A 26,241-nucleotide genomic window follows, 5' to 3' on the forward strand; every position below is an offset into this window, starting at 1 on the left:
TCTCCCTTCCGTGTCCGCGCTCTCGTGCACGCAGGGAGCGTGCTCAAGTGCCAGTGGTTTCCGTTTTGTTTCCTGATTATTGCTAGTGCTCGGCCAGGCGGGGGATTTCTGCGCAGCGCTCTGGAGAAACGTGGAATTTGGCTATACGGCGCTTTGAACCTTCAGTCTCGGAAAACGGTGACAGCTTTTCATACATCTGCCAACGCTGAAATCAAGTGAGTTGCATTTACGCTGATCACTGACTGTTATGTTTTAATCTTGTAGATCGTATTTGCAACCAGTAAGTTTGATTATGTAAATCAAAAACTTTATCGAAAACAAATATTTTAGATGTAACAAATAATTGGTGTTTCTGGCATGTGCTTTCTTTCCCAGCTGCGCTAGGCATTGCCACGCTGATTTGTTTTGTCTGCACGCAGCGTGGCTGGGGCACTGCCACTCCCCGAATCCATGGCTTTGCATTGTTACCGTTAATTAACGAGTTCGCTTATTTGGTCATATTCATTTACGAGCCTTTGTAGATTTAGACATTCATTGAATTAAGTGTAGTCCGCGTTACTTTTAAATCGGCGCACAATTTTTCAACTAAGTTGTCTAAATTCGTGTGCGCAATGTCGCTAAAGCAAGTACCGTTATATGAGCGTAACGCGTGAGCTCTGCTTGATACTGTTTGAGTGAATCTATTGGGCGTTTTGGGTTTTCTTTGTCTTCCATAGATTAGGTGGCGTGTACGAATCTAATTTGGTCGCACAAAGGCTGCGTGAGTATCAAACTCCAGTGAGCTGCCTACTGGAAAGCAACTGGGCATCAGACACATTGAAATGACTCGGAACGTGTTTACTTCCCAGAAATGCTGTCTAAGTGGGCAGCACACTTGATATTAAGACACAGCCACAAAGAAGTGACCCAAATGAAGTGCAGGTGTTAGTGTCTCACGACTCACTGCTGGGCTCCTGTAAAACAGGGGCCTGCTTCTGCTTTCCACATGCTTTCATCAGAACCTGGAACGTGCCCAAGGTGAAATTAAAGCTTTGTTGGTGTAAAATTGGGCCACTGCATAGAGAAGTTAACAGTTAGTGGCAGTATGTTGTAAAGGTGCCTTTTGAACCCATCAGCTGTGAATTGTGTCGCCTGGCTGATATGAAGGTTTGCCATTTGATTAAGCTGTGAAGATTTGCATAGCTCTATAAAATGGGGAACAGATGTATTTTGGCCAGAAGGTGATGATGACAACTGGTTTCACAATGAAAGCAAGTCATTTGACATCTGATGACTCGAAAACACAACCTAATCATCTGGGCTACAGCTGTACTTCTGCTTATTAATCAGAAATCTAACATTAGGAGACAGCGATATAACGGTGCAAAGTATCGTTAAAACTGAAGACTTCCAGCATACAGAGTTTCTGTGGTTTACTTAAAAAAAAAAAAAAATTTTTTTAAAAGAGCCTCTACAAAAAAAACAAAAGAGTAATATGGATAAAAAGCGAAGGAGTAATGTGTAGGCCAGAGAAAAAGCAGCTCATACATTGGCAGTCTGATGCCTTCTCCGATTTTCACTAGAAATGCACAGTGGTGTTTTATTTCAAATGAATCCGAATGTGCATTGGTCTAAACGGAGCAGTGGTTTTCAGATTTGCTCGAAAGGACGAGAGCTGGATGCTTTACAGAGGTTGCAGAACTAAAATATGCAGTTGTGGGTAGTAAAATTGAAGTTGCCAAGAGCCTACGTGCTGTGAAGGGTCTGAAGAAGTGGTCGTTTTAACTGCCATGTTCAGGTGGATAGTTTCTGTTAATCTTTACCAAGCGTTCCTGGAGCTGCCTGTCATTTAACCCCTTGTTCACATTTGCATGCGGTTCTCACACTATTCGTCTCATGTACAGCGTAATCTCTTGTAAAATGCATTCACACTCACTCTTGCCAAATATACCTTGTTTATCAGAAGCGGCCTGCTGTGTAGCAATGGAAGCTGAACAGAATCAGGAAGTTCCAGAGGCTGTTGCTGAGACACAGGAAGTGGCGGTGCAACAAGAGGAGAAATCGGAGCCTAGGTCTGAAGAGGTGGCACCTTCAGAACCAGCAGATCCTCCAAAAGCGGCCCCTAAACCAGAGAAGGCCCCAGAGAACAAGCCTTTGGCTGGGGAATTGCCAGAAAAGGAGAAAGCGACAGACTCTGAAGCACCTCCTGCCAAACCATCTGAACCCGAGGTGGCTCTGGAAAAATCTCCTAAGGAAACCCCGGCTGCCGAGTCTTCTGAGAAACCTCCTGAGCCAGAACAGCAGAAGAAGTCTGAGGAGCCACAGGTTCAAGTGAATTCTGAACCTGAGAAGCAGGAGGAAGAAGCTGTGAAAGAGGTAGAGCCTAAGAAAGAGGAGGAGTCTGCCAAAAAGGCCGAGTCCAAACCCACTGCTGTGAATGAAGCCAAGCCAGAAGAATCTGATAAAGGTGAGGAGACAAAGACAGAAGGAGGAGAGGATAAGGTACAACCAGAGGCTGATGGAGTTCAAGCTGAGCCTCCAAAAGAGGCCGAGACCAAGCCGAAAGAGCCAGAGCTGCCTTTGTTCTTTGGCTGGTTCCTGCTTCCAGAGGAAGAGGAACGAATTAAGTGTGCAACCATGGACTTTCTCAAGACGCTGGACACTTTGGAGGCCTTCAAAGAACACATCAGTGAATGTGAGTGGACTGTGTAAACAAATACACTTGTGTTTCTCCTCAGAGTTGGTGTGTTTGTAGTGCTGATTTTTTATTTATTTTTTCCCCAGTTACTGGTGAGGCGGAAAAAGAAGTGGATCTTGAGCAGTATTTCCAGAACCCATTGCACCTCCACTGCACTACAAAGTTCTGTGATTATGGGAAAGCAGAGGGGGCAAAAGAGTATGCAGAGCTACAGGTTCGTTTTCCACACAAGCCGTTTTCTTAGATGTGTCATCATGAAGTGCAAATGTATGTGCTCACATGTGTTTTTGGAATAAGATCCCTGCTTGATTATAATATTATAATTGCAGTCAATAACTAATATTATGGCAAAAATATGTCTATCTTGTTTTCCAGTATAAAATATTACATGTAATTTTACAGTTGAAAATCAGTCATCATAATATTGATGGGGGAACCCCCTTTATATTATCGGCTTCTAATATCAACAAATTCAGACCAATACTGATAATTAAATATTACTAATATCTGCCAATACTTGTATGGTATCTAATATGTAACATTCCCTGAAAATTTGTTAGTGATGCTTGTCAAATCTGTCCTTTAAGTGTCTGAAACGTGCTATATTGATAACACTTTACAATTCAAATTAAACAATCAATGAGAGATCATGAACTTACAATAGATTTATAATTATCATCTTGTTAATTTTTGCTTTTTGTCTATTCTTTATCTCGTTTTTAATGTTTATTTACCTTTTGTAGCTGATTTGACCCTTTTCTTGCCACGCTGACATAACCAAATACAAATTATGGCAATAATCTGTTTTAATGTTAATTAATTCTTGTTTGTTACTTATTAATGTTCATTTTTAAAGCATGAAAAGATCATTTATTAGCATATGGGGAAATTAAGATGAACCTACATTAAATAATCAATAATAAATATTAATAAATAATGAGTTTATTTTGCACAATTTAAAAAATATATATGAATGAAATTGCAAGACAATAAATTTTTTATACAGTGCAAGGAGAAGCTGAAATCCCATAAGGGCTTATTTAAAGCCTCCACCTAAACAACATTACATGTTCACAAAATTATAAGGGGAACTAAATCAAAATGCAGAAATTAATATAATGACATCCAACAAAATCAATATATATAACTATAACAACAAATCTATAATAAAAAATGTGAATGCAGATTAATAAATGCTGAAAAATTGTTTATTGGTAGTTCATGAAACCTAATGCATTAACTAATGTTAACAAAACCAAAATATTAATACAGTACTAGGGCTGCACGATAAATCGCATGCGATATTTAACGCGCATCTTGTCAGAAAGCCGGTTCTGTAATCAGCGGTAAATCTCCATCATGTGCGTGCTTTCACATTGAGCAGCATTAACTACACAGAGCCGTTGTTCTCTGACGAGCTGCGCAAAAATCGCGCGAATATGAACGTGGTTTTGCGCAGCTCGTCATATACAGTACGTATTTGGCCATATTTTGTCTTGCAGGTGGTCAAGGAATCACTTGCCAAGTCTGATGAGCTTTCCGTCACTGCTCTCATAGTGACCCCTCGTATTTTTGGGGCCCGTGTGGCTTTGACGGAAACCCAGATGAAGCTGTGGCCCGAGGGAGAGGACAAAGAAGGGGTCGCTCCGGCCCTCTTGCCCAGTGTTGAGGCTCTTCCAATGGGTAGCCGCGCCCACGTCACATTAGGCTGCTCGGCAGGCGTGGAGGCGGTTCAGACCGGTTTGGATTTGCTGGAGATCCTGGCTCTGCAGAAAGAGGGCAAGGAGGGCACCCAGGTCGAGATGGACTTGGGTACTTTGTCCTACCTAAGCGAGGGCCGTTGGTTCCTCACCCTGAGGGAACCGATTACTGCAGACACCACCTTCTCTAGCTTCTCCGATGACAAGCCCACCAATGACCAGGGCAAAAAGGATGGAGAGAAGAAAAAGAAAAAGTGTACCATTCTGTGAGCCAAAGGGAGGAGGAGGAGGAGAAGAGGGGGGGGGGAGACATTTTTCCTAAGGGCTCTGGCCCTCGGTTGGCTGAGGATGATGTTGTGTTTTTGCATGTGTGTAGGTGGATTGCGTGTATGATTCGCAGCTTTAGTGTGTGCACAGGGATGGCTTGGGATGATTTGGCAGGTAGTGTGAGACCAGACGTTCCAAAGTGGCCTGCTGGCTCCCGGCTTTCTCTTAGCTGGTGCCTTTTTTCCTTTTGCCTGGCAACACAAGCTCAGAGGCCTTAGTATCTGCCTTAAGGTCATGGATCACTCTGCGTTAGGTGCTAGTTCTCATGGCTTTTTGGCCGCCACTCCATCCCTGTTCCCTTTACACAGGTACATTCACGATCAGTCTTCCTTACACGTGACACTCATGTAGAACACTTTATAGATTTAGCACAACTTTACTGGTTTGATTAACTGATTTATACTCTGTTCCAGCTCAGTTTTTGTTGATTAGGTGCAGTTTCAAATTCAGTTTGAGGCTGCATTTTTAGAAGGTTTGCATTCTACATTTACATTTAGATCTTCGATTTCATGAAATGGAGCATTTTGATCCTTTATCACAGGAAGTTTTGGTATGGAGTATAAATTTGTTAGTTTAGTATGTGGTTCTTCGGGGTCCCTCTCTTTCTTCAGCCTTTGTGGAGCTGATAATTTCCAAGAATTCATGCTGCACCGTTGTTATAATCTTACCGATAGTGATCTGTTGTGTGTGTGCATGCCTTTTGCCAAAAAAAAAAGACATTGTTAATCTCTCTCACAATCACGTAAAATTCACCAAGGTTTTTCTTTTTATCGAATACTAATACTAATATCAAAACATCTCTGACATGTTTTTAGGCTAAAATGTGTGTCTGTCTGTGTATGAAATAGTGTTCTGCCCTAAACTTATCGTTTACACTGTTGGTCAGACCGTCGGAGACCCCTTCATTTGCTGAATTTACAGCCTGTCACGTTGGATGAGACATGCCTGTACTTCTCTTCATTATATCTGTACGATCAGCTCTTTCATAAACCAGTATATTCACATGTGCTAGTAAATTTACTCTGTCTCTCATTCATATCAATGAAAAAAAAGTGCACTCTAAATACTGTGACAAGAATCTTTCTGGTGCCTTCCTCTCCTGTAGGTTTCTAGATGGCCGAAGCCATGCTTCTCGTAGGTCTCTGACATCAAGGCACTAATTTTTTGCACGTACCTTGTTTTTCATTTGCTTTTGTACACTTAATAAAGAATGTGCTTGGCTCTGATAACCCTGGCTTTCTGTTCTTGCTGTAAGTGAATTAATTTCTTAATGTTTTTAGGATTACATTTTTGTTAGCTCCTAATTAAGGATGTGTATGTAATTATTTATTCCAAATGGGTGGTTTCATGCTCATTCCACTTCAAAGTTTCCATCTTTACCCAAACTTGCAAATGTGTAACTGCAGCTGAAGTTTGGTTCCTAATCAGAACCAGTTTCTGGTTTCATAGGAAATGTAATTCTTTAAAATGCAGGGGAAGTAACTATAGTTTAAGTGGCTCATGAATATACAACCTCTTAATTATTGACAGCATAAGTCTCTTCCTATTCATAGTTCACTCGATGTGAGTCAGTGTTCTGCTTTTGCCAGTAGGTGGCGATTGTCTCCACTAAAAGCTTCTAGATGGAGCACAATAGTCATGCTGCTGCAGCTCAAGAGCTAGTGAGTTGACCAACCAGAGGCAAGAATATGTTGGTTTTGTCTTGGTATAAATAATCCCTCCCACATATAATTTAATGCTGCTGCAGCTCAAGAGCTAGTGAGTTGACCAACCAGAGAGGCAAGAATATGTTGGTTTTGTCTTGGTATAAATAATCCCTCCCACATATAATTTATCTCTCTCTGACATGCAAGACTTTATTTGTATCAGCATATCAGGCGATCATTTCCTGCCAAGTCTTATTTCTCTAAATATGTAGCTGATGTGTTATATATATATATATATATATATATATATATATATATGCATGCGTGTGTGTTTTCACAATGAACAACTGTGCAGGCTTTAACAATTTGGAGCCAATTGCAGAAGATAAAATAACTTCATACAGCTAATGATTTTCTTCCAACTGGACACTGACCCTGTAGACCTTATTCAGGTGTAAACAGCTGTGACTTTCAGACTTTACAACGGCACACACGGTGTAAAACCACGTCATTTTCACATATTTTTTGCCTACTTTAAAAGTTTTTTTTTTCGTCAGCTTGATAATTGGCATGTTGTTACACAACAGAACAATCCATTGAACGCATTGTACTTCTATCCCTCACAGACTCGTTTTCATTCCTGTCAAAAATGAAATACCACTACCCTGACATTTATCGAGATCTATGCCACGCTGGTAAACTTGTGGTCTCCAAACTGACTTATCAGAGTCTTGCTTCTGCAAACACTATTGACATCCAGTGATCAATGCTTATGTTTCTATTTAAAGCCTGTACTGTCTGTTTTGTGATTTCAGGTTGAGTCATGTCTCCTGGCTAGAGCTTTTCAAACCCATTAACTGATGCTGCTATGGACAGAGGAGCCAAACAGTGCATTAGCAACAGCCAGTGCGGCAGTGCCCTTTGTAAAGGCCAATTAATTCACCTGAAAAGCTCCGATTTTATCTGACGTGGAGCATTAGATATGGAGCTCATTTAATTTTAAATGGCTCTTGTGCAAAAGACGGGAATGTGCTGCCTGGCTTTTAGAAAGCCTCTGAATTTGTGTATATTGATTAATGATTCAGTCTTTGGTTAGCAAATGTGAACATTATTTTGTGAAAATAATGGTTGTTGTTTTCTGATTATAATTTATAAGTGACTAAAGTGATTATAAATTAAATACTCAAATTATTACAATATGACCTGCATATGTGACCAGACTGTGCGTGCAGTATGGCGCAATTGTTAGCAATGATTGTTTGCTTGTCTGGCAAAATATAAATAATTGTGACAATTTTAGAAATCGCCACTTTCAAAAGTCGGTCCACATTGCACATTCGGGTCATTTTCCGTCCGGTCCGATGAATCGTTCACTGTTCGAGTGGGCGTGGCCTCGAATCACAGCGGATGGCGAGAGCCAATCAGAGACAGAAGAAATCAGCCAAGGCCATCGTCAGATGTCGGCGTAGAGAAAACAGGAAAGGCTGAAAGCACAGTGAAAGAGGGAGAGAGCGAGCAGACACGGTTTCTGGAGGAAAAAGTGTCTCCTGCAACCATATCTCGCCTGTCAACACTCTCAGCCAGACTCCGTACACTAGGAACTCCCTGAAAGGAGAAAACCTGCTAGAAGCGTTAGAAGTGCATACACTGGTAAGTGACTTAAAACCTCAGCGTACTAGTAATATAAACAGTACTGAAAGCAGTATCTCATTTGCAAGTGCATTTAGCGAAAATAAGAAACAAAAAATATAAAACGTACAGTGACAACTCTAGCGTAGCTTGTGTACATGCATGTTATTTTGATCATGAAAATCAGTCATACATAACAGACCCGTACGGAGACCTGTAATTTAAATGAATGAATGGCTTCGTTAACACCTTTCACGTATAAGTGTAAAGTGCGTTTTATGTTCTTCAAAAACAAAACAAAACACACAAGAAGCTTTAAAAGAAATGAATTAAATTCAGCTCATTTCCTTTAGTTAATTAGAGTCTAGGCTGGAGACAAGATGATACTCCTTAACTTACTAGTATTTATTTTGTCTAATATTATCTTTTAATTATTAGTATGTAATTAAATAGTGACCAGTATGATTTTTGGTTTCACTAGTTGCTATTAATTAGATTTGGCACTTGCACACTGCTACTAGTTCCATCAGAGGCTGATACCTATTCAATTAGTCACCAGTGCATATTGCAGTTGTGACTAGTCAATTAGTCACATGTGCTTTAGACACTAGTACTTATTCCCTTGCTACTAGTCACTATCCCAGTAATACCAAGCAACTATTTCATTGGTATAGTGACTAGTAGCAAAGGAATTAGAATTTGTATTTCGTGAGTAGTTACTAGTGAAACGAGTGGATTACTTGCTAGTGATTAAAAGATAAAAAGTACTAGTAACATAACTAACATACGGGTTCGTTTGACAGGAATAAATGTTTAAATGGATTTCTTGTAGTCAGGAATTTAATTAAAGCAAATTAAAGTGAATCAGCTCAGGCACGGCGCCAGAATTTTTTCTCTACCGGTGCTAAGGGGGGGCTAGACCAATATGTGGGGGTGCTAAGAAAATAAATGATATTGATGACGTCAGAGTTACTTCATAAAGAAATGGGGCTTAAACCGGGGCTATTAAAAATTCTGACGGGGCTATAGCCCCCCCTAGCCCCGGTGTAGCGCCGTCACTGAATCAGCTTTTGGATGAAGCATTATATAAGCTTGAGCTCAAATAATGAAGATCCATCCATGCTTTAGATCAGGGGACTCCAACCTTATTTCATTGGAGAGCTACTTTTTCAAAATAAAAGTGTCTGAGAGCTACCCATACTTGAATCTCTTAAATAATGTATCAGTTCAAACAGTTATACACGGTATTGTTAAAGTGTGCTGGAAAAAGTACTGATACACAAACTGAAATCATTTTATGTAGAAAAACAACAAATAAAATTAGCAGCACTATGCACTTTTTGTTTGCATAAACATTGAAATAAAAACCTTAAAAACGTTGGCCGGATTTTAAACTAACAAAAAATATTCATAACATATCATCTACTGACATGTTCTGCATGTTCAAATAAAGTTTTGACCCAAAAAAGTTTTATAAAATGATAAACCTCACATTTCAGCCTTGAAATATTTTATGAAAAGGATGAGTCAGAATGATAAATTATATTCGATCTCCTCCATAAACAGTTCTACATAAGCTAATATTCATTAAAAATCTCAACACTTCGGATAACAAGGTAGCCTATTTTCCATCGACCGGTTAAGATTTACTACAAAAATTTGGTCTGGTTTTTGCCTTAGTCTGGACTCAATTTGCTAAGTGACAATTTGCACATAATATACCTGTACATACAACTGTCTATTGTTATATACCTGTACATACAATTGTCGATTTGTATATTTTTTTTATTCCTTATTTTACTTGTTCTATTATTTTTTATTTTTTTTATTATCTGTTTTTTTGTTCTGTCACTGTCATTCTGTTACACTGTGGAAGCTTCTGTCACGAAAACAAATTCCTCGTATGTGTAAACATACCTGGCAATAAAGCTCATAAATCTCATTCTAATTAATTCCCACTTCAAAATAAAAGGACAGGAGACCTAATCCACATCAACTCACGTAATCCATTTAGTAAACATCAATCCAAGACAACTAAAGGACAGAAACTGAAGGCTTATAAAGACAGGCAAACAAAAGGAGCAAACGAGAAAATAATGTGTTTTTTTTTACTTTAAACCACATAAACACATTTCATTACACCAAATACACAAAATAATGTTCTTTTTAGCAGCATCATATGACCCCTTTAAGACACTGTCTTAACATAGTGGCTAAGTTTATGCAACTGGCCCCAGGTGGCGCTTATGGAACAACAGAAATAGAGCCGTTTCCCTGGTAACCTCTGTTAACAAAGCAGCGCTGCACTTGCTTTATTGCGCATTGCACAGAGGGAAGATGAAAAGCAAATGCCATCAAAACTTTTCTGAAGACAGTCGGTTCCCCCTTATGCATTCATACAATTCATTCAAACATACGTTCTTTCATATAATTTCTCTCAGCAGTCTGCCTTTAGTCATGTTTTCACACAAAACGTAACCTACTCTGTATGAGACTCTTACTAACTTCACTTAACGCTAAGCAGTATTTACCACAATTTTTTCAAATCGCGATAATCAAATACGGGTTTAATGATAATTAAAATATAAAATAGGATAATTAAGACGACCTCACGGCAGATATGTCAAGAACGTCTTGGTGAGCTACCTCCAATCAAGCCACGAGCTAACTTACTTGAGACCCCTGCTTTAGATAAATAGAGATCAGCGAAGATAGAAATAAGATTTTATAACACCTGTCATAAACATTGCAATTTTGTAGGGATGTAACGATTCACTCAACTCACGAGTCGAGTCGATTCACGATTATTATTATTTTACAAAATGAGGTTTAAGACAAATTATAAATTAAATGTGTCCTTTTATTATTGCTTGGACAAAATGCTGCACATTTCTTTGTGAAATTGAAATATAACACTATAATAATATACTAATATAGCACTTGAATTTTGTCTTTAGCGTTATTAAAATGTAACTGGTATACATTTTTGTAAATTTAAATGTAACAGGTATACAACTTATATGCATGTTTGAATCAGATATATGTGTTGGGTTAGTGTGGAGTGTAATAAGATCAATATCTTGACTGAAATCCCCCGCATCCTTCCAATGTGATGAATGATACTGCTGCTGTTTTGTGAGTGAGGGAAACACAGTTATAAATCAGCTGCATCACTACTAGTGTGATGCACAAGCCCTTAGCTGTGCAGTGCAGTATGAGCGTGTGTGCATGCAACTGGCCATCACTTACAGTGACGTGACATGTGGCCAAGTATGGTGACCCATACTCGGAATTAGTGCTCTGCATTTAACCCATCCAAAGTGCACACACACAGCAGTGAACACACACACACCATGAACACACACCCGGAGCAGTGGGCAGCCATTTATGCTGCGGCGCCCGGGGAGCAGTTGGGGGTTCGGTGCCTTGCTCAAGTGCACCTCAGTCGTGGTATTGAAGGTGGGAGAGAGCGCTGTACATTCACTCCCCCCACCTACAATCCCTGCCGGTACAAGACTCGAACCCGCAACCTTTGGGTTACGAGTCCGGCTCTCTAACCATTAGGCCACGACTTCCATGTATTTTTTACAGAAAAATGAGGACACCATTACCATCTGATGCCATTACCGTACCTTTGTAAATGGGGTCATATCAGGTCACTGGTAATTCTGCGTGCAGTAGGATCAATACTACTAAAACACTCTGCAGCGGTAATATAGGAAAGTACATGACACATCAGTCGCTGTAGCTGAGACTATCTACTGAATCCACATTCCAGACTAACCCATAGTTTTCTGTTGGCGGGTGAAGATCCTCCTTTATGTTCTTTATGCCAGAATCCATTATCTTTGAAGCATATTTTGATGGATTGTAATAGTTTAAAGTCTGTCAGAACTCATTATTTTTCTGTTGACTTTTATGGAAAGATTTTTAAATGAAGTAAGGCCAGATTTAGTTTTAGAATTTTTATCTAAGATCAAATTAAAAAACTTAATTTAACTTAACTAACATCGTTCTCGCAATGAATATAGCCAAGGTAGCTCGCATGGCGTTAAATCATAAACAAACAAACAAACAATTCTATTGAATCTAGAAACACACTGCTAGGTTTTCTCTTGCTCATTTATATTACAAAAATGTACCATGATAAACTTTGTTTCTGTAGTTACTGCAGTTATTGTTACTAGCCCAAAAATATGCTATGCTTTCCAGTAAGTGTAAGCTGTCAGAATCCTACTGTAACTTCTTGTTTTGATTTTATTTTCTAATAGAAAGTTTCTGCAGTTTTAGTGGGGAAGCAATATCTCTGTATGGTATTTTGCTGCATGCAGTGGTCACAGTAGTGTGATATTTCGTAAGAGATGTGAATGTAGACCTCAACTTACAGAAAAAAAAATTTAGTGGAGAAACAGTTTTTACTTAGAAGTTAAGTAAAAAGCTAGTAAACGTCACAAATAATTACAAAGAATTGGCAAGTAACACATTGAATTAGACATGATATTTTGAAGTAAAAAAACTGAAATAGTAGTTTCTTGCAAGGCATACTCCAATAATCTTTATTTTTTATTTGCTTTGAAAAATCGTTTTTTTACAGTGTATAAGCATTTTAAAGACCAGTTTTAGGGTGTGAATTATGGAACCTCTGTGCTCCATTTGATTATATTTTAAAAGCTGCACCTTGATCTATTTTTTTGGATGTAGTCTGTGGTTGATTTGACAAGTTTTCTTGGTTTTCTGTGGTATTGTGCTTAACTTGTTTTACATCACTGGTCTCTGTGAGTCCACTATGACTCCTCACTTCCTTCAGGCCGATGTTTGCAGTGATGCTGGATGTCAAATCTAGATGTACATTGATACAGCAGTGTGTGAGTGAGGGACTGGGTGTGGTACGATGTAGTTTTTTTTTAGTTTTTTTGGCTTTTTATCAGAACAATGCTGACTACAGAAGTCTTTGAATGCGTTGTTTTCTTTACTGTCTGTATGTACATTTACCGCACTCTAGTGAGTTGGGTGGGTGATGTGCAGGGAGGGCTTTGGGGGTGGAGCGGTCTCTCTCTCTTCATTGGTAAATTGCTGGGTCAAGGGCCGGACTGTCTGCTACAGTAACTGAACACTCTGTTCTCCTCGCCACATACATCCACATTAATTCTCATTGCAGAAGGAGCGGTGGAAAAAAAGTGAGACCATTCTCAAGGTGCATAAAGAACATAAAATGGCATTCTTATTTAGAGCATTACTTTGTCCTTGCAGACAATTTTATCCATAAATCAGTAAAAGGTTCTGAGGCCTTTTTTGGAATGTTAGTAATAGGCGATGCTTTTAATGTTTAATGTTTTAATAGATAAAACAGAAACCTGGAAACATTTTTAGGATTTTATTAAATATCAGATTGAAAGAAATTAAGTAGTTTTTTATTGAAATGTTGTGTTTTAAAATCGTTTGATCGACTTGCTGTGAAAATATAGGCATTGTTGCTGATGTGTAAATAAATAAATGCATTTTTTAGGATGTTAGTTTTTGTTAAATTTTTTTTTTTTTTTTTCATTTGTTAAAAGAAAAAATAATTTTAAATACACAACTGTTCAAAAGTTTGGAGTCAGTAGGATCTTTAAAAATGTTTTTGAAAGAACCCATGGTAAATTTTACAGTCAGTGTCACATGATCCTTCAAAAATCATTCGAATATGATTCTTTGATGAATAGAAAGTTCAAAAGAACAAAGTTTATTTGAAATAGAAATCATTATTATTCATTGAATGCGTTCTTGCTAAATAAAAGTAGTAATTTCTTTCACCAACGAAAAAAAAGGAGAAAAAAAAGAAATCTTTTCAATGGTAGTGTATTCATTTTTGAATCATTGGATCCATATATTGTCTGTGTTGTTTCAGCCTATGCACACTATGGTGTTGAATGCAGATTGAGATTTGCTATTAGAGTTGGTTCTTCTTGTCATTCTCTGCCGACTGGTTTATCTTGTCTTTTTGAAACAAAGATGGGTTATATACACTTGTTCTTCTGCACGTCCTGACAGGGTTCAGACAGGCGGCGGTGATGTCATCTGAATGAGACCTCAGCCTGCCAGTCACAAATGCACTCATGTATGAGAGTTTTCACTGTTGCACTGTTGATGAAGAGAATGGAAACAACAACAACTAGCTCAAATAGGTGTACTAAGATTTAGTGTAATTGGTTATAAAGACATTGTCTGTACCTCAGACTGTACTGTCTGTCTGGATGGGTTTTCTTTTGGTTCAAGAAAGTTCAGCTGATTTGTGCCTGATTGCCCTTCTGTCGTGTGTCAGTCAGACTGCAGTTGAATGTTGCTCTCGTGCACAGCACGAAGTCCAGGGCTAATCGAATCAGGGTGAGCATCAAGCCTATTTTAAGCTGCCTTTCCTGATTCAGGGAAAGGTAAAGAGAGAGATCAGCAGATAAACAAAGAGAAATGTAATAATAGTGAGAGAAAATACATGGAAAATGACAGTTTCTACAAAATATTTGTGTCTGTGTCAGCAGCATGCTATTTAAATGTAAGCATTGTGTAATTTAAATGTGTAGCAAGGGTGTTAGTTTCCCAGTTAATGCAGAATGGACAAAGTAACTTGGCTTCATGTATTTATTTTATGTGTTGTATATTTAAATACAAATTTACAAATTTATACCCTTGTATACCCTTTTTTTTTCTTGTGCAAATGTCAGTGACTTGTAAATCAAATTTGTGTCTATTAAACTATGGTAACAAAGTGCGTCACAACAAACCTAGCAAGCAAATCTAGCAGAAAGTATTTATTTATTGATTGATTGATTTTAGATTTTATATAGCCTTATTTATTTAGCCTTTTTACTTTTTTATTTATTGCACTGGTCTGACCTGTTGCAGTTTTGTAGAGCATTTTTTTAAAAGTGCTGCTCATTTATTGGTCTCAAGTGACTGATGGTTAATGAGTTGCTGTGTGTTTTTCTCTGCAGTGCTTTAGTCATCTAGCACCATGTCAGCCAAAGCCATCTCTGAGCAGACAGGGAAGGAATTTCTTTACAAGCACATTTGCACTACAGCCGCCGTACAGAACCGCTTTCGTTATGCTAACGTGACAGCAGAAACTGACTGGAAGCGACTGGTTCAGGATCACCCCTGGCTTCTGACGGAGGTAAGACGGCTGTTGGTAAAAAAAATCGGTCTGGGGTCACATTTGGACTTGAGGTAAAACTGCAACTGCCACGTGATGCCAATGATCAAAAATGACTTGTTCCCATGAGGCACTTATACATAGGCCAATAATTAAAACAAATAGTACAGGTGGAATTAGAGAACTCGTTCTCTGTGTTCGTCTCCGACACATTTACAAACTGTTGCAAAATGGATCATTATGTACTCTTGGCTAGTAATTGGTAACACTTGGTTTTGATCTCTATTAAAAAAACTATATAATATAAATATTGTAAATATAATATGATATAAATAGTTTAATTGTATTATAATATAAAATAATAATATTTTTATTCATTCAATTATATCTTCATTAAATTAAATTAATTATAGATTACATTTGTAAATTATATTATGAATTCAATTATATTTTAAATATATTTATATTATAGTTTCTAAAATATATATTTGTAAGAAATGTACATATTTTTATTGCAATACATTAATACTATGTACTGTATGCATAGGTTTTAAATTGAGTTTGTAGCAATTACTGCCATTATTAACAGAATAGTTTATCTAAATGATTCACAAATCATCCATCGAATGCACTGTTACCAGCAGTTCCAACCAATTAGATTTATAAAGGGAAATTTTGCTGAAGACTCATGAGGGATAAATAAGTAAAAGAAATCGCATAGTGAGACATTGAGGATGTTGGTGGAGAGGATGGCGGTCATTAGTATGCTACTTGACTAGCACATCAATTAAGGGAGCTAAAGTGAGCGTAGCGGACAGTAGGGACAGTTTCTGCTGAAAAAGCACTCTTAATCACCTTTATGGAGGAGCCAGAGGGTATAATGATATTAGATATGACTCATGGTCTCTCTGTCCCCTCCCTATCTTTAGTCAGTGACCGAGACGGGCTTAATTAGGAAATCATAACATTTCTTTTGACCGCTCTCCCGCCTTCTGTTTGTGTTTCTAAAAATGAACAAGGAAGTCCAGTTTTATTTAACACACAATGGGCTTCAAAAGCCTGAGACCATGTTCATTTAAACCTGGAAGAGGATTCAGGTTCATTTAAACCTTGCGATGATCTTTAAAATTTTAAAACAAAGTTGAAGTGAAAATTCAGACCATTCTAGATCTCGTAGTCTGTTTCAAACTAGTCATTTTGTTACGGTTTGTCAAATTCTTGAATTCCCATCATTTTCCATTCGTTGTTGTTGTTGCAATAATCCACTTTTTCCCCCAGAGTAACCGATGAGTGCCGCCGTGATGAAAATAATGTGTGCTCTTATCATTTTGTGGACAAAATCTCGTGAACATCGCCCCAATCGGGAGCTGTATGTAGGATATGTGTGCACATGTGTATTCAGTGCAGCTTACCTCGTGTCGCTTCGTCATCCACCCATTCATTAAACTATGACAGGTTACTGCAAAAAGTTACATTGATTGCAAAAAGACGGTCATTGCGACACTGTAAACTTTACAGTGTAAAGTGATGAAACTATGGTGCCATGTACTTTCTTAAACTATTTTCATAGATTTAACATTATATTTTCTTTTTTTAAAATACGTTAATTTGACTAGAAACACCAGAGACCGGAAAAGTAACGCACTTATCCGTAATGATTCGGGCATTCAGGAAAAATGTGGATATGATGCTTAACCTAATAAATGATAATTAATATGTCATGCTTCTGTCCAGCGGTTGGTTGTTAAGCCAGATCAGCTGATCAAGCGCAGAGGAAAACTGGGACTGGTGGGTGTGAACCTGGATCTGGAGGGCGTGAAGGAATGGCTCCAAACCCGCCTTATGAAGGAGACAACGGTGAGGACAGATACCCAAACCACCTCTTAAAGGGGTCATATGATGCTTTTTTAAAGATCAACGAGCCGTTTTAGGGGGCCGTAGCAGAGTCTTAACTTTGATAAAGAATATCTCTTTGGTTTTGAGACTTTAGTCTTTGTAACTTCAGGGATCTTATCTATGCACAATCAGCTTGTAACACTCCAAAGAGAAAGGAAAACTTGAAATCGCATCATATGACCCCTTTAACCTTTATCTTTAGTTTCATTGGCATATTAATGTGTGAATTATGTGTAAATTGCATTTGCTGTGTGTGCATTTAATGTTCTGCATGTGTGCAGTTTATGTAACCCAGTATATTAAATGTCATGTCCTGCATTCAGCGTTGCCTGAGGGCCAAAAACATATTGCTGAGAGAAAGTCAGACATTATGTTTTCTTATAATATTTTTGTGTTTTGCTGTCTTATGCTGCACATATTTTTTGTAGGTATATTTTATAGACTGGTCATAGCTCCTGTGGACTCTCCCTCTTTCAAGGGAGCGTTTCATCGTTTTCCCACCTTGTCATCTCTCTCTCTCTCTTTCTCTCTTTCTTTCTTTCTTTCTTTCTTTGAAATGTCACCTCGCCTTCCTCTCTCTTTCTAGCTGATTTATATCAACTGGCCTTTTGGCCCACTGTTTTGACTGCAGCACAAATGAGATTGTTTTGTGTGTGTGTGTGCGTGTGTGTGTTTGGCTTACGGCTCTGCTTGTCAAATCTTTAGTTTTTCTCAGAGTCCCTGAACACTGAGGTCCAGTCACTGGTGCTCAACACAAGGCTTTAGACTGTATGAACACTTGCTCTCCTCTTCTTTACCTCCTCCTTCCCATCTCTGGCCTCCTTTTCTTCTGCCTCTTACATAATTCTCTTTTCATTGTGTGTTTTTCATTAGGAGAAGCTTTTAGATTCAGACCAAAGGCAATTTCTGACATTTAACCCTTATGGAAAGCCTTATATACTAGCATAAGCTTTTAAAATGAACATCTCTCTGTCTCTCAGGTGGGGAAGGCTAAAGGCATCCTCAAAAACTTCCTGATTGAGCCCTTCGTAGCCCACAAGCAGGTGAGCCCATCAATACATCATAATAATAATAATAATAATAATAACTGTAATAATCATAACTGTGTATATGAACGAAATGGTTAATTTAATTGTTGTATAATAATAATAATAAAAGCGGCAGAATTATTGTATTATTATAAGACAGTTAAATAATTATGCATCTAACATATATTTTATTTTGTCATTTATTGGAATTATTATTATTATTATTATTATTATTAGTAGTAATAATAATTCAAATAAATTAGTAAAATAAAATGGAATAATAAAAATGTATGTTAGATGCAGAATTGTTGTTAATAATAATAATAATAATAATACAATTCTGCAGCTATTATTATTATTATTATTATTAACTATTTTGCTGCTAATATCAATTTTTATAGTAGGGGTTGTGTTATTTAAATTGTAAAATTATTATGATATTGTATGTTAATGGATTACTATCCGAGACCTGGCTTGAGCAAAAATGAGGAAGGGAAGAGGTAACATTGTTGAATTGTGACTTTCCCACAGGAGGAGGAGTTTTACGTGTGTATCTATGCCACACGTGAAGGTGATTACATGCTCTTCCATCATGAGGGAGGTGTAGACGTGGGAGACGTGGACTCTAAAGCCCTGAAACTCTTGGTAGGAGTGGATGAGAAGATCAGTGCGGACACAGTCAAGAGTCAGCTCCTCACACACGCCCCTGCAGATAAGAAAGAGTGAGTCAGACAATCAAATCAAATAAATAAATATTACATATTGTATAAATGTTAAAGGAACACGCCACTATTTTTGAAAATAGGAGCATTTTCCAACTCCCCTAGAGTTAAACAGTTGAGTTTTACCATTTTCGAATCCATTCAGCCGATCTCCGGGTCTGGCAGTAGCACTTTTAGCTGCAGCTTAGCATAGATCATTGAATCTGATTAGACCGTTAGCATCTCGCTCAAAAATGACCAAAGAGTTTCGATATTTTTCCTATTTAAAACTTGACTCTTCTGTAGTTACATCGTGTACTAAGACCGACGGAAAATGAAAAGTTGCGATTTTCTAGGCCGATATGGCTAGGAACTATATTCTCATTCCGGCGTAATAATCAAGGAACTTTGCTGCCGTACCATGGGTGCAGCAGGCGCAATGATAGTTACCTAGTTGGGGACTATTTTCATGCTAACGGTCTAATCAGATTCAATGATCTATGCTAAGCTGCAGCTAAAAGTGCTACTGCCAGACCCGGAGATCGGCTGAATGGATTCGAAAATGGTAAAACTCAACTGTTTAAGTCTAGGGGAGTTAGAAAATGAGCATATTTTCAAAAATAGTGGCGTGTTCCTTTAACATATTTTAATCCATTCAGCAGAAATGCATCGATTTTCTCACTAAATTGTAGTGAGAGTGAAATCTATAGACTATAATTCTAGTCATCTATAGTTTTTATGTATAGTTTATTTAGCCTTTTTGTGTTGTGCTGAGGTGCTTGCACTTCAATGTTATGCCGGTCCGCAATTTAGTTTTGTTTTTTTCTGTCAGTTGTGCATTAAAATCAAGATTTAAAATCTGTATAGAAACTCCTTTTTATGCTATATGCTGATTCAACTTCCTTTGCCATATAAAAACCACTCTAGGGGAAATATAACCATAATTTAATAGCTTCAAAACCCCCTTGGGGGTCACTTCTGCATCCCTGTATGTAAGATGCTTCGGGCAGGTCTTGGTCTTGCTATATCGAGACAGGATAACAGTGAGCAAAAAAATGAGACTGATGGAGAGGAACGGAGGACAAACAAGCAAACGAGGTGCTCTCAGCTGTGCCAGCACTAGTTGAGGTCACTTTGATCCATTACACAAATGAAATCTTTCCCCGTCTCCTCCCACCCCCCAGTATTATTCAATTCACGTCTATAAACTGTCCGTCTTTTTGATGGCACACATACTGACATCTCGTTCTGGCTGGCCTCACCGTCTTGGCTGACATTGAGATTGACGGGGAGACAGGATTGGCTGCATTGGCCAGTATCCACACACCTCTATTTCTATTCATCCATCTCTTTTATTCTTCCTCTCTCTCTCTTACTGTCAGTCAAACACACACACACACACACACAACGTTTTTAGGAAAATTACAGCTTGAAATACAACATGCAACTCCCTCTCACAAATATTGTGCCGTAAAACCGAACCCCCACCCCCACCCCCTCCAAATCTCCTTTTGTTATTTTTCACTGAGTGTATTTACTGATTTATTGTCATCACACAAGTTCCTCCCTCTTCCTCCAGTGATTCAGTCTCCCTGTCATTCCGGGTATAATTTGTGCGCTCCGGACTACGGACAGTCACAATACATTTTTTTTGAGGTGGATGACGGATGATTCTCTCACTTTCTCCTCCCTCACATCTCCTTCTATTTTCCCCTTATTACCTCAAACACCAGCTGTTCCGGCTGACACCAGTAACCAGTTCTGTCGTTAAATCGAGTGTCATTACTGTCCATAGTCTGTCTGTTTCCAGTTTGTTTTCTATACAATATTACAGAAGCATGAGTAGTCAGTATTGCAAAAATGATGTTCTTAATCAGTATTTTTTTTTTTTTTTCAAATGCTGCTTACTGACTTTTTGAATGAATACTTTTTTGTTTTGCATGGATCATCAGTGATGTTACAAAAGATTTCTATTTCAAATAAATGTTTTTTGAACTTTCTTTTCATAAAAGAATCTCAAAGATTTCACAAAGATATTAAGCACACAACCGTTCCAACATTGATAATAAGAAATGTCTTCAGCAGCAAATCAGCATATCTGAATGGTTTCTGAAGATCAGGTGACACTGAAGTAATGATCATCACCATCACAGGAATAAATTATAGTTACAAATTAAAATAATAACTTTTTAAATGTAATATATTTTATAATAAATCACTGTTTTGCTGTATTTAAAGAAACTTAAAGTCGTATGAACCCCAAACCTTTAAACACTCCTTTAAACAAACAAGTGCCAGTGGATAAAGAAAAATAAACTTAATTTCAGAGTCTCTAACAAGTCTGCTTTGTATTTCCAATGTTTGTTCTTTAATTTGTGTTTTAAATGACAGTCATTAAATTGTCAAGTACAAATCCACATAATTACTTTGTGAAGTCAATGATGAGGTGGAACTAAACTAAACTACTTAATTTGTGTCCGTTTAGCACATTCAAAATATTTAATGTAACAATAATATTCTGTTAACGGAATATTACATGGATGTTTTTTTTTTTTGCCTGCAGGATGTTGATTAGTTTCCTGGTGGGCTTGTTTAACATGTACGAAGACTTGTACTTTACATACTTGGAGATCAACCCTCTTGGTAAGTCACAAAAGCGGCCCATCCCACCTCAGCTGACGGTCTCTTATGGATGACGTTTATTGTGCACCCAGCTGTACTTCTGATTCAGTTCTTCCCAAAGTCTAGGCACTGTTGATTCGCTCTATGGAGACCAAAGACAAAGCACTTCCAGTTCTTTGCAAGGCAGTAAAAGTTCTGCTTGCTCATTACATTTGGATGCCTAAAAACAAATCTTATGTTCACACTATTGATTTGCTTATTTTCCTTCATTATTGAAGGCTGAACTCCGATCCAACTTGGTGTGAAAAAAAACATCATAGTATGTTTTGAGGAAAGATTTAATTTGATAAATTAAGGTTAATTAATTAACATGGATGCTGTTTGATGGTGACTGGGAATGTTTCATATGGCATTAATTAATAATCCCCGAGTGCCCTATGGCATCTGTTCCTGTGTTGTGAACTGAGCTTCAAACTTCCTTTTGATGTTCCTCTTCGTGTTTTTGTCTATAATAAGTCACATTTTTCTAATTTCGCATATTTAAACAAGCAGTGAATGTTGGCTGTTAGAAAATACACTCGAGTTTCTTATACCATTTCACTTTTTTTAAACCATAAAAGCGCATGGTCATCCAGTGGAATGCATGACTCAAGATTCATATATGCCAGTAAGAATAAAAATATTGAAACACTTTGATGCGCGTGAAAACATCATGTGCACCTCAACATCGCATTTCCACAGCGCAACTCAAAGCATTCAGTAACTGAGATTTAAATGAAGCATTCAGTGGAAATGTACATTTCATTAATGCTTAAGGCAGGCAAAAAATGCAAAGTGACATCAGTTTGTGAAGTTGAAACTGGGATGAACAAACGCTCTCTTTCTCTCTGTCAGTGGTCACTAAGGATGGAGTGTATGTGCTGGACATGGCTGCTAAAATCGATGCCACAGCCGATTACTTGTGTAAAGCCAAGTGGGGTGATGTGGAGTTTCCCCCTCCCTTCGGCAGAGAGGCCTATCCAGAGGTAACAATCAAAATCACATGTAGATGTGTATTTTGTTGGATGATATTGTACATTTTCAATAGACAGAGCCCTACTATATTTGTCAATTTGTATGAGTTGATCTGTAAGCCCAACTCGGAACAGGAAGGAACTGCCTGACTTTATCACTGGTTGTTGATTCATCAGAGGACGCTTGTACTTATTCTGCCGCATTTGCTTACTTTCACTTCTTCTAAAATATATGATTTAATAATTAATTAGAGGCAGTCTGTCATAAATCATTCATTCACCACACACAGACACTATTACAGTGATGAGTCATGCAGAGAGAGAGAACGATGTGTCTTCTGCTCTGCGTCATTGTTGGCAGTATGTGTTGAGGCAATGTTTATCTGACAGAAGGCAGGTTTAATTGGTCTCTCACACACACACATATACATTAGCTGTTACAACAGACTGGTTTTGCTGGAATAAAATCAGAGTTGGTGTTTTAATAAATAATGTGTTGAGGCAATGTTTATCTGACAGAAGGCAGGTTTAATTGGTCTCTCACACACACACACACATATACATTAGCTGTTACAACAGACTGGTTTTGCTGGAATAAAATCAGAGTTGGTGTTTTAATAAATAACTTTTGGTATACTCTTGTACCTTTCTGTCAGATGTGCCGCTGTAATTGGTTGTTGATCCATATGGGTTGGACAGGGAAGAGTGTTGGCTTCATTAAATATTCGACCAACCCAGTCCACGAGCCATTTTATGAAGTTTCTGTTTACGGTGTCTGCACACCTGAAACTAATGGGTTTCCGCTGCTATTTGTCATGTATAAGCATTTTTTTTCTCTAATTATGGCATTTTACTAGTAGATACACTTTTTGTCAACTTTTTTTTATTTTTTTATTTACCATGTGATTTGAACTAAACTTGAGAATTAAAAAACAGCAGATTTTGTCTTTAGCCACTGATGTAAGGTGCAGTACACACACCTTTTCATAACATTCCTGTAGGAGGCATACATAGCAGATCTAGACGCTAAGAGTGGCGCCAGCCTCAAACTCACTCTCCTGAACCCTCGCGGACGGATCTGGACTATGGTGGCAGGGGGCGGAGCTTCTGTCGTCTACAGGTACCTGTCATGCAGGAGTTAGTCTAGTTTGCATATGATGTGTGAATGTTAACTCTTAGTGTTAACTGCTTAAATTTAAAGGGATATTTCATCCAGAAATAAAAGATTCAGTCATTGACTCTCATATCATTCCAAATCTGTAGGACTTTATTTCTTCTGCAGAACACGCAAGATACTTTGAAAAATGTTTCAACTGTTTTGCCCATACAGTGAAAGTCTGTGGTGTCCAAAGCAACACTGGCAACACCTCATTGACTTTCATTGTTTGGACAAAAACACTAAGACATTGTTCAAAAGATCTTTTTTTTGTGCTCCACAGAAAGGAAGAAAGTCCTACAGATTTGTAAGGACATGGTGAGTCAATGACTTAATTTTCATTTCTAAATGAAATTCTTATGAGTGAAATCCCTAACCGTAGCTTGGAATATGAAATTTACAGTAAGCGACCGTTTGAAGAAAGATGCTGGTGTAATGAGCTGAACTCTTGTGCTTCATGAGAGATGAAACGGATACCTGTATGAGCCAGACTCTGAGAGCTAAATGACATTACCATCCATGCTTGATAACAGTTATCTAGAGGTTTATCTTTCACTGCTGCATCTGTTCTTCTCTCTGGATGGAGAGAGGAGATGGAGCGAGAGAAAGCGTTGTGAGACTAATTAGGATGTGTATGTGCTGTCCTCTTGAGAGTAGAGCAGAGGATCAAGAAACCAAATGTTTTCCTCTTTAATGCTCATAAACAAATAAACCATGAACAAATAAAACGGATGCTAGATTTACTGGTTAATATTGACTTTCTATTTCCTGTGTTTCCTAATGTTGTGATTTCATTAGGATTTCTGTCATAAATATTCTTGGCATAATAGCCAATAGTTTAACATTGCATTTTTCCTCACTCATAGTGACACAATCTGTGATCTGGGCGGAGTCAATGAACTGGCCAATTACGGAGAGTATTCAGGTGCTCCGAGTGAGCAACAAACATACGACTATGCCAAGACCATCCTCTCCCTCATGACCCGTGAGAAACACCCCAATGGTACGTCCACCAAGACCTTGTTGTCCAAGTCTTAAAGTCCAACTTTCTTTAGAAGTCTTTCACCTAAAATGAATTTTTTTATTTATTTTTTTTTTTTTTTACAATTCTTATCTAATTTTTTTTCTTTTTTTAATGTGTAAAATCTTTAACACTTCATCACTAAATACTAGGGGGAAATCATTTAAGTTCATTTTAAATAATTTAATTTTGGAGAGGTTTGTCACACACCCAGATTTTTTTAAACTGTCCCTCTATAAGAAATGTTTATTAAATTTATATTTAAAAAAAAAATTTTAAATCCAGAAAAATTATTTTTACTTTGTCATATTGAAAGAAATATCATAAATTATTATTATTATTATATTAAGAAGTAATTATTAGCATCAATACTGCTGTGATTACCAAACAATTTTGATTCAGAAACATTTTTTAATTCAAAGTTACTAGACTGGTAGCTAACTTGTGTTAACAAGCTTAAGGCTTAACCCATTTTTTTTTCAACCAGAAAGTGAAAGATGTCATCACTATAATGTACTTTTGAATGATTTTTTGTACTGTGTACTGTGTGTGGTAAAATCTACTGATAGTTTAATCAAGGCCATGATCATGTTCCATGGCATGTGATAAATGCTACCTGAAACTTTCCTGAAAGATTCTGTATGTTTGATTTTGAAAACCTAAAGTAGGCAGATTAAGACGATGAATCACTCCTTTATGTATATTATATCTGCGGTATCTAATGTGTCACTGTTTTTTTTTTCTCTTGTGTAGGTAAAGTCCTGATCATTGGAGGCAGCATTGCCAACTTCACCAATGTAGCGGCAACATTCAAGGTTTGATCATAGAGTCCCTCATACTGTGCATGTGCATTTGTGCCATTTATCTGCATTAGCACATGTGAATATTGTAACACACACCCTTTTTGTGATTGTTTGGCTGTTTTGTATGTATCAGGGTATCGTCAGGGCTATCAAAGATTACCAGGACCCTCTGAAAGAGCATGAGGTCACTATATTTGTCCGTCGTGGTGGCCCGAACTACCAGGAAGGTTTAAGAGTGATGGGGGAAGTTGGTGAGTTTGTGCATGTGCACATTTGTAAGTGTACATAGTCAAAGCTTTGAGACTTAGGGCTCTATTATACACTTGGCGCAATGCGGCGCCAGCCGCGACGCAAGTGTTTTTTGCTAGTTTCAGCCCGACGCAGTAATAATTTTCACGCCCTGCGCCACGTTGTTTAAATGGCAAATGCATTTGCACCTATTTGTGCACTCATGGGCGTGCTGGTCTGAAAACAAGGTGTGTTCAGGCGCATTGTTGGCGCGTTGCTATTTTGAGGCAACTAAAATAGACTGCGCCATTGACCAACTAAAACCTGGTCTAAAGTCAATGGCGCAGTAGTTTTTTTTTGTTATTTAAAGAGCGCGTTAGTATAGGCGGGGCCACAGTGCATACACTCTGCTAATTACACGCACAGAGTTAGGTACACACACAGCAGCACACAAGCATGCTAAATAGTAAAAATTAAAGTATTACAATGTAAAAGATTATTATTGTGTAGGCTACATAAATATAAAAATGCCTACATGTCATAATGGATAGTCATTGCATGTATCAGAATTAGGCTACCTATTTGCTCGCGTACAAGCAGCTCCGTTTCCTCTCTGGAGACGTGTTCTGTCTTTGCGCTTGCAAATTCCACCATGTAAATAGCAAATC

At 37.9% G+C, this 26,241-nt stretch overlaps 2 protein-coding genes across 3 annotated transcripts in view; both read left to right on the forward strand.

The window, feature by feature from the left end:
* cnp (2'',3''-cyclic nucleotide 3'' phosphodiesterase) lies at positions 1–5,421 on the forward strand. 2 transcript variants are annotated; one of them, XM_016539597.1, is made up of 5 exons: positions 1–215; positions 1,943–2,199; positions 2,233–2,674; positions 2,764–2,891; positions 4,180–5,421. In XM_016539597.1, exons 2-5 carry the CDS (start codon positions 1,963–1,965, stop codon positions 4,645–4,647), a joined length of 1,275 nt encoding a protein of 424 aa, XP_016395083.1. In that variant the 5' UTR covers positions 1–215; positions 1,943–1,962; the 3' UTR covers positions 4,648–5,421. The 2 variants fall into 2 exon arrangements, with proteins under 2 accessions (XP_016395083.1, XP_016395082.1); XM_016539596.1 differs by having other exon boundaries at positions 2–215; positions 1,943–2,674.
* Positions 5,422–7,811: 2,390 nt separating this feature from the next.
* Positions 7,812–26,241, forward strand: part of LOC107729187 (ATP-citrate synthase) — a 26,264-nt gene continuing 7,834 nt past the window's right edge. The window contains exons 1-11 of the mRNA XM_016539603.1: positions 7,812–8,000; positions 14,948–15,126; positions 16,840–16,962; positions 17,982–18,044; positions 18,561–18,751; positions 21,294–21,373; positions 22,247–22,377; positions 23,367–23,485; positions 24,388–24,524; positions 25,296–25,357; positions 25,479–25,596. Of these exons, the coding sequence (XP_016395089.1) occupies positions 14,968–15,126; positions 16,840–16,962; positions 17,982–18,044; positions 18,561–18,751; positions 21,294–21,373; positions 22,247–22,377; positions 23,367–23,485; positions 24,388–24,524; positions 25,296–25,357; positions 25,479–25,596 (1,183 nt within the window). The 5' untranslated portion in view covers positions 7,812–8,000; positions 14,948–14,967. The remainder of the gene's footprint in view (positions 8,001–14,947; positions 15,127–16,839; positions 16,963–17,981; positions 18,045–18,560; positions 18,752–21,293; positions 21,374–22,246; positions 22,378–23,366; positions 23,486–24,387; positions 24,525–25,295; positions 25,358–25,478; positions 25,597–26,241) is intronic.

Source organism: Sinocyclocheilus rhinocerous, unplaced genomic scaffold, assembly GCF_001515625.1.
Source record: "Sinocyclocheilus rhinocerous isolate Xijiao unplaced genomic scaffold, SAMN03320098_v1.1 scaffold1029, whole genome shotgun sequence".
Lineage (NCBI taxonomy): Eukaryota > Metazoa > Chordata > Actinopteri > Cypriniformes > Cyprinidae > Sinocyclocheilus > Sinocyclocheilus rhinocerous.

Excerpts from the sequence above, each read along its gene's own strand:
- cnp (XM_016539596.1), top strand. The coding sequence starts at position 1,963 with ATGGAAGCTGAACAGAATCAGGAAGTTCCAGAGGCTGTTGCTGAGACA. Across the intron at positions 2,675-2,763 it reads CAAAGAACACATCAGTGAAT|TTACTGGTGAGGCGGAAAAA; the intron begins GTGAGTGGACTG and ends TTTTTTCCCCAG. Across the intron at positions 2,892-4,179 it reads AAGAGTATGCAGAGCTACAG|GTGGTCAAGGAATCACTTGC; the intron begins GTTCGTTTTCCA and ends TTTGTCTTGCAG.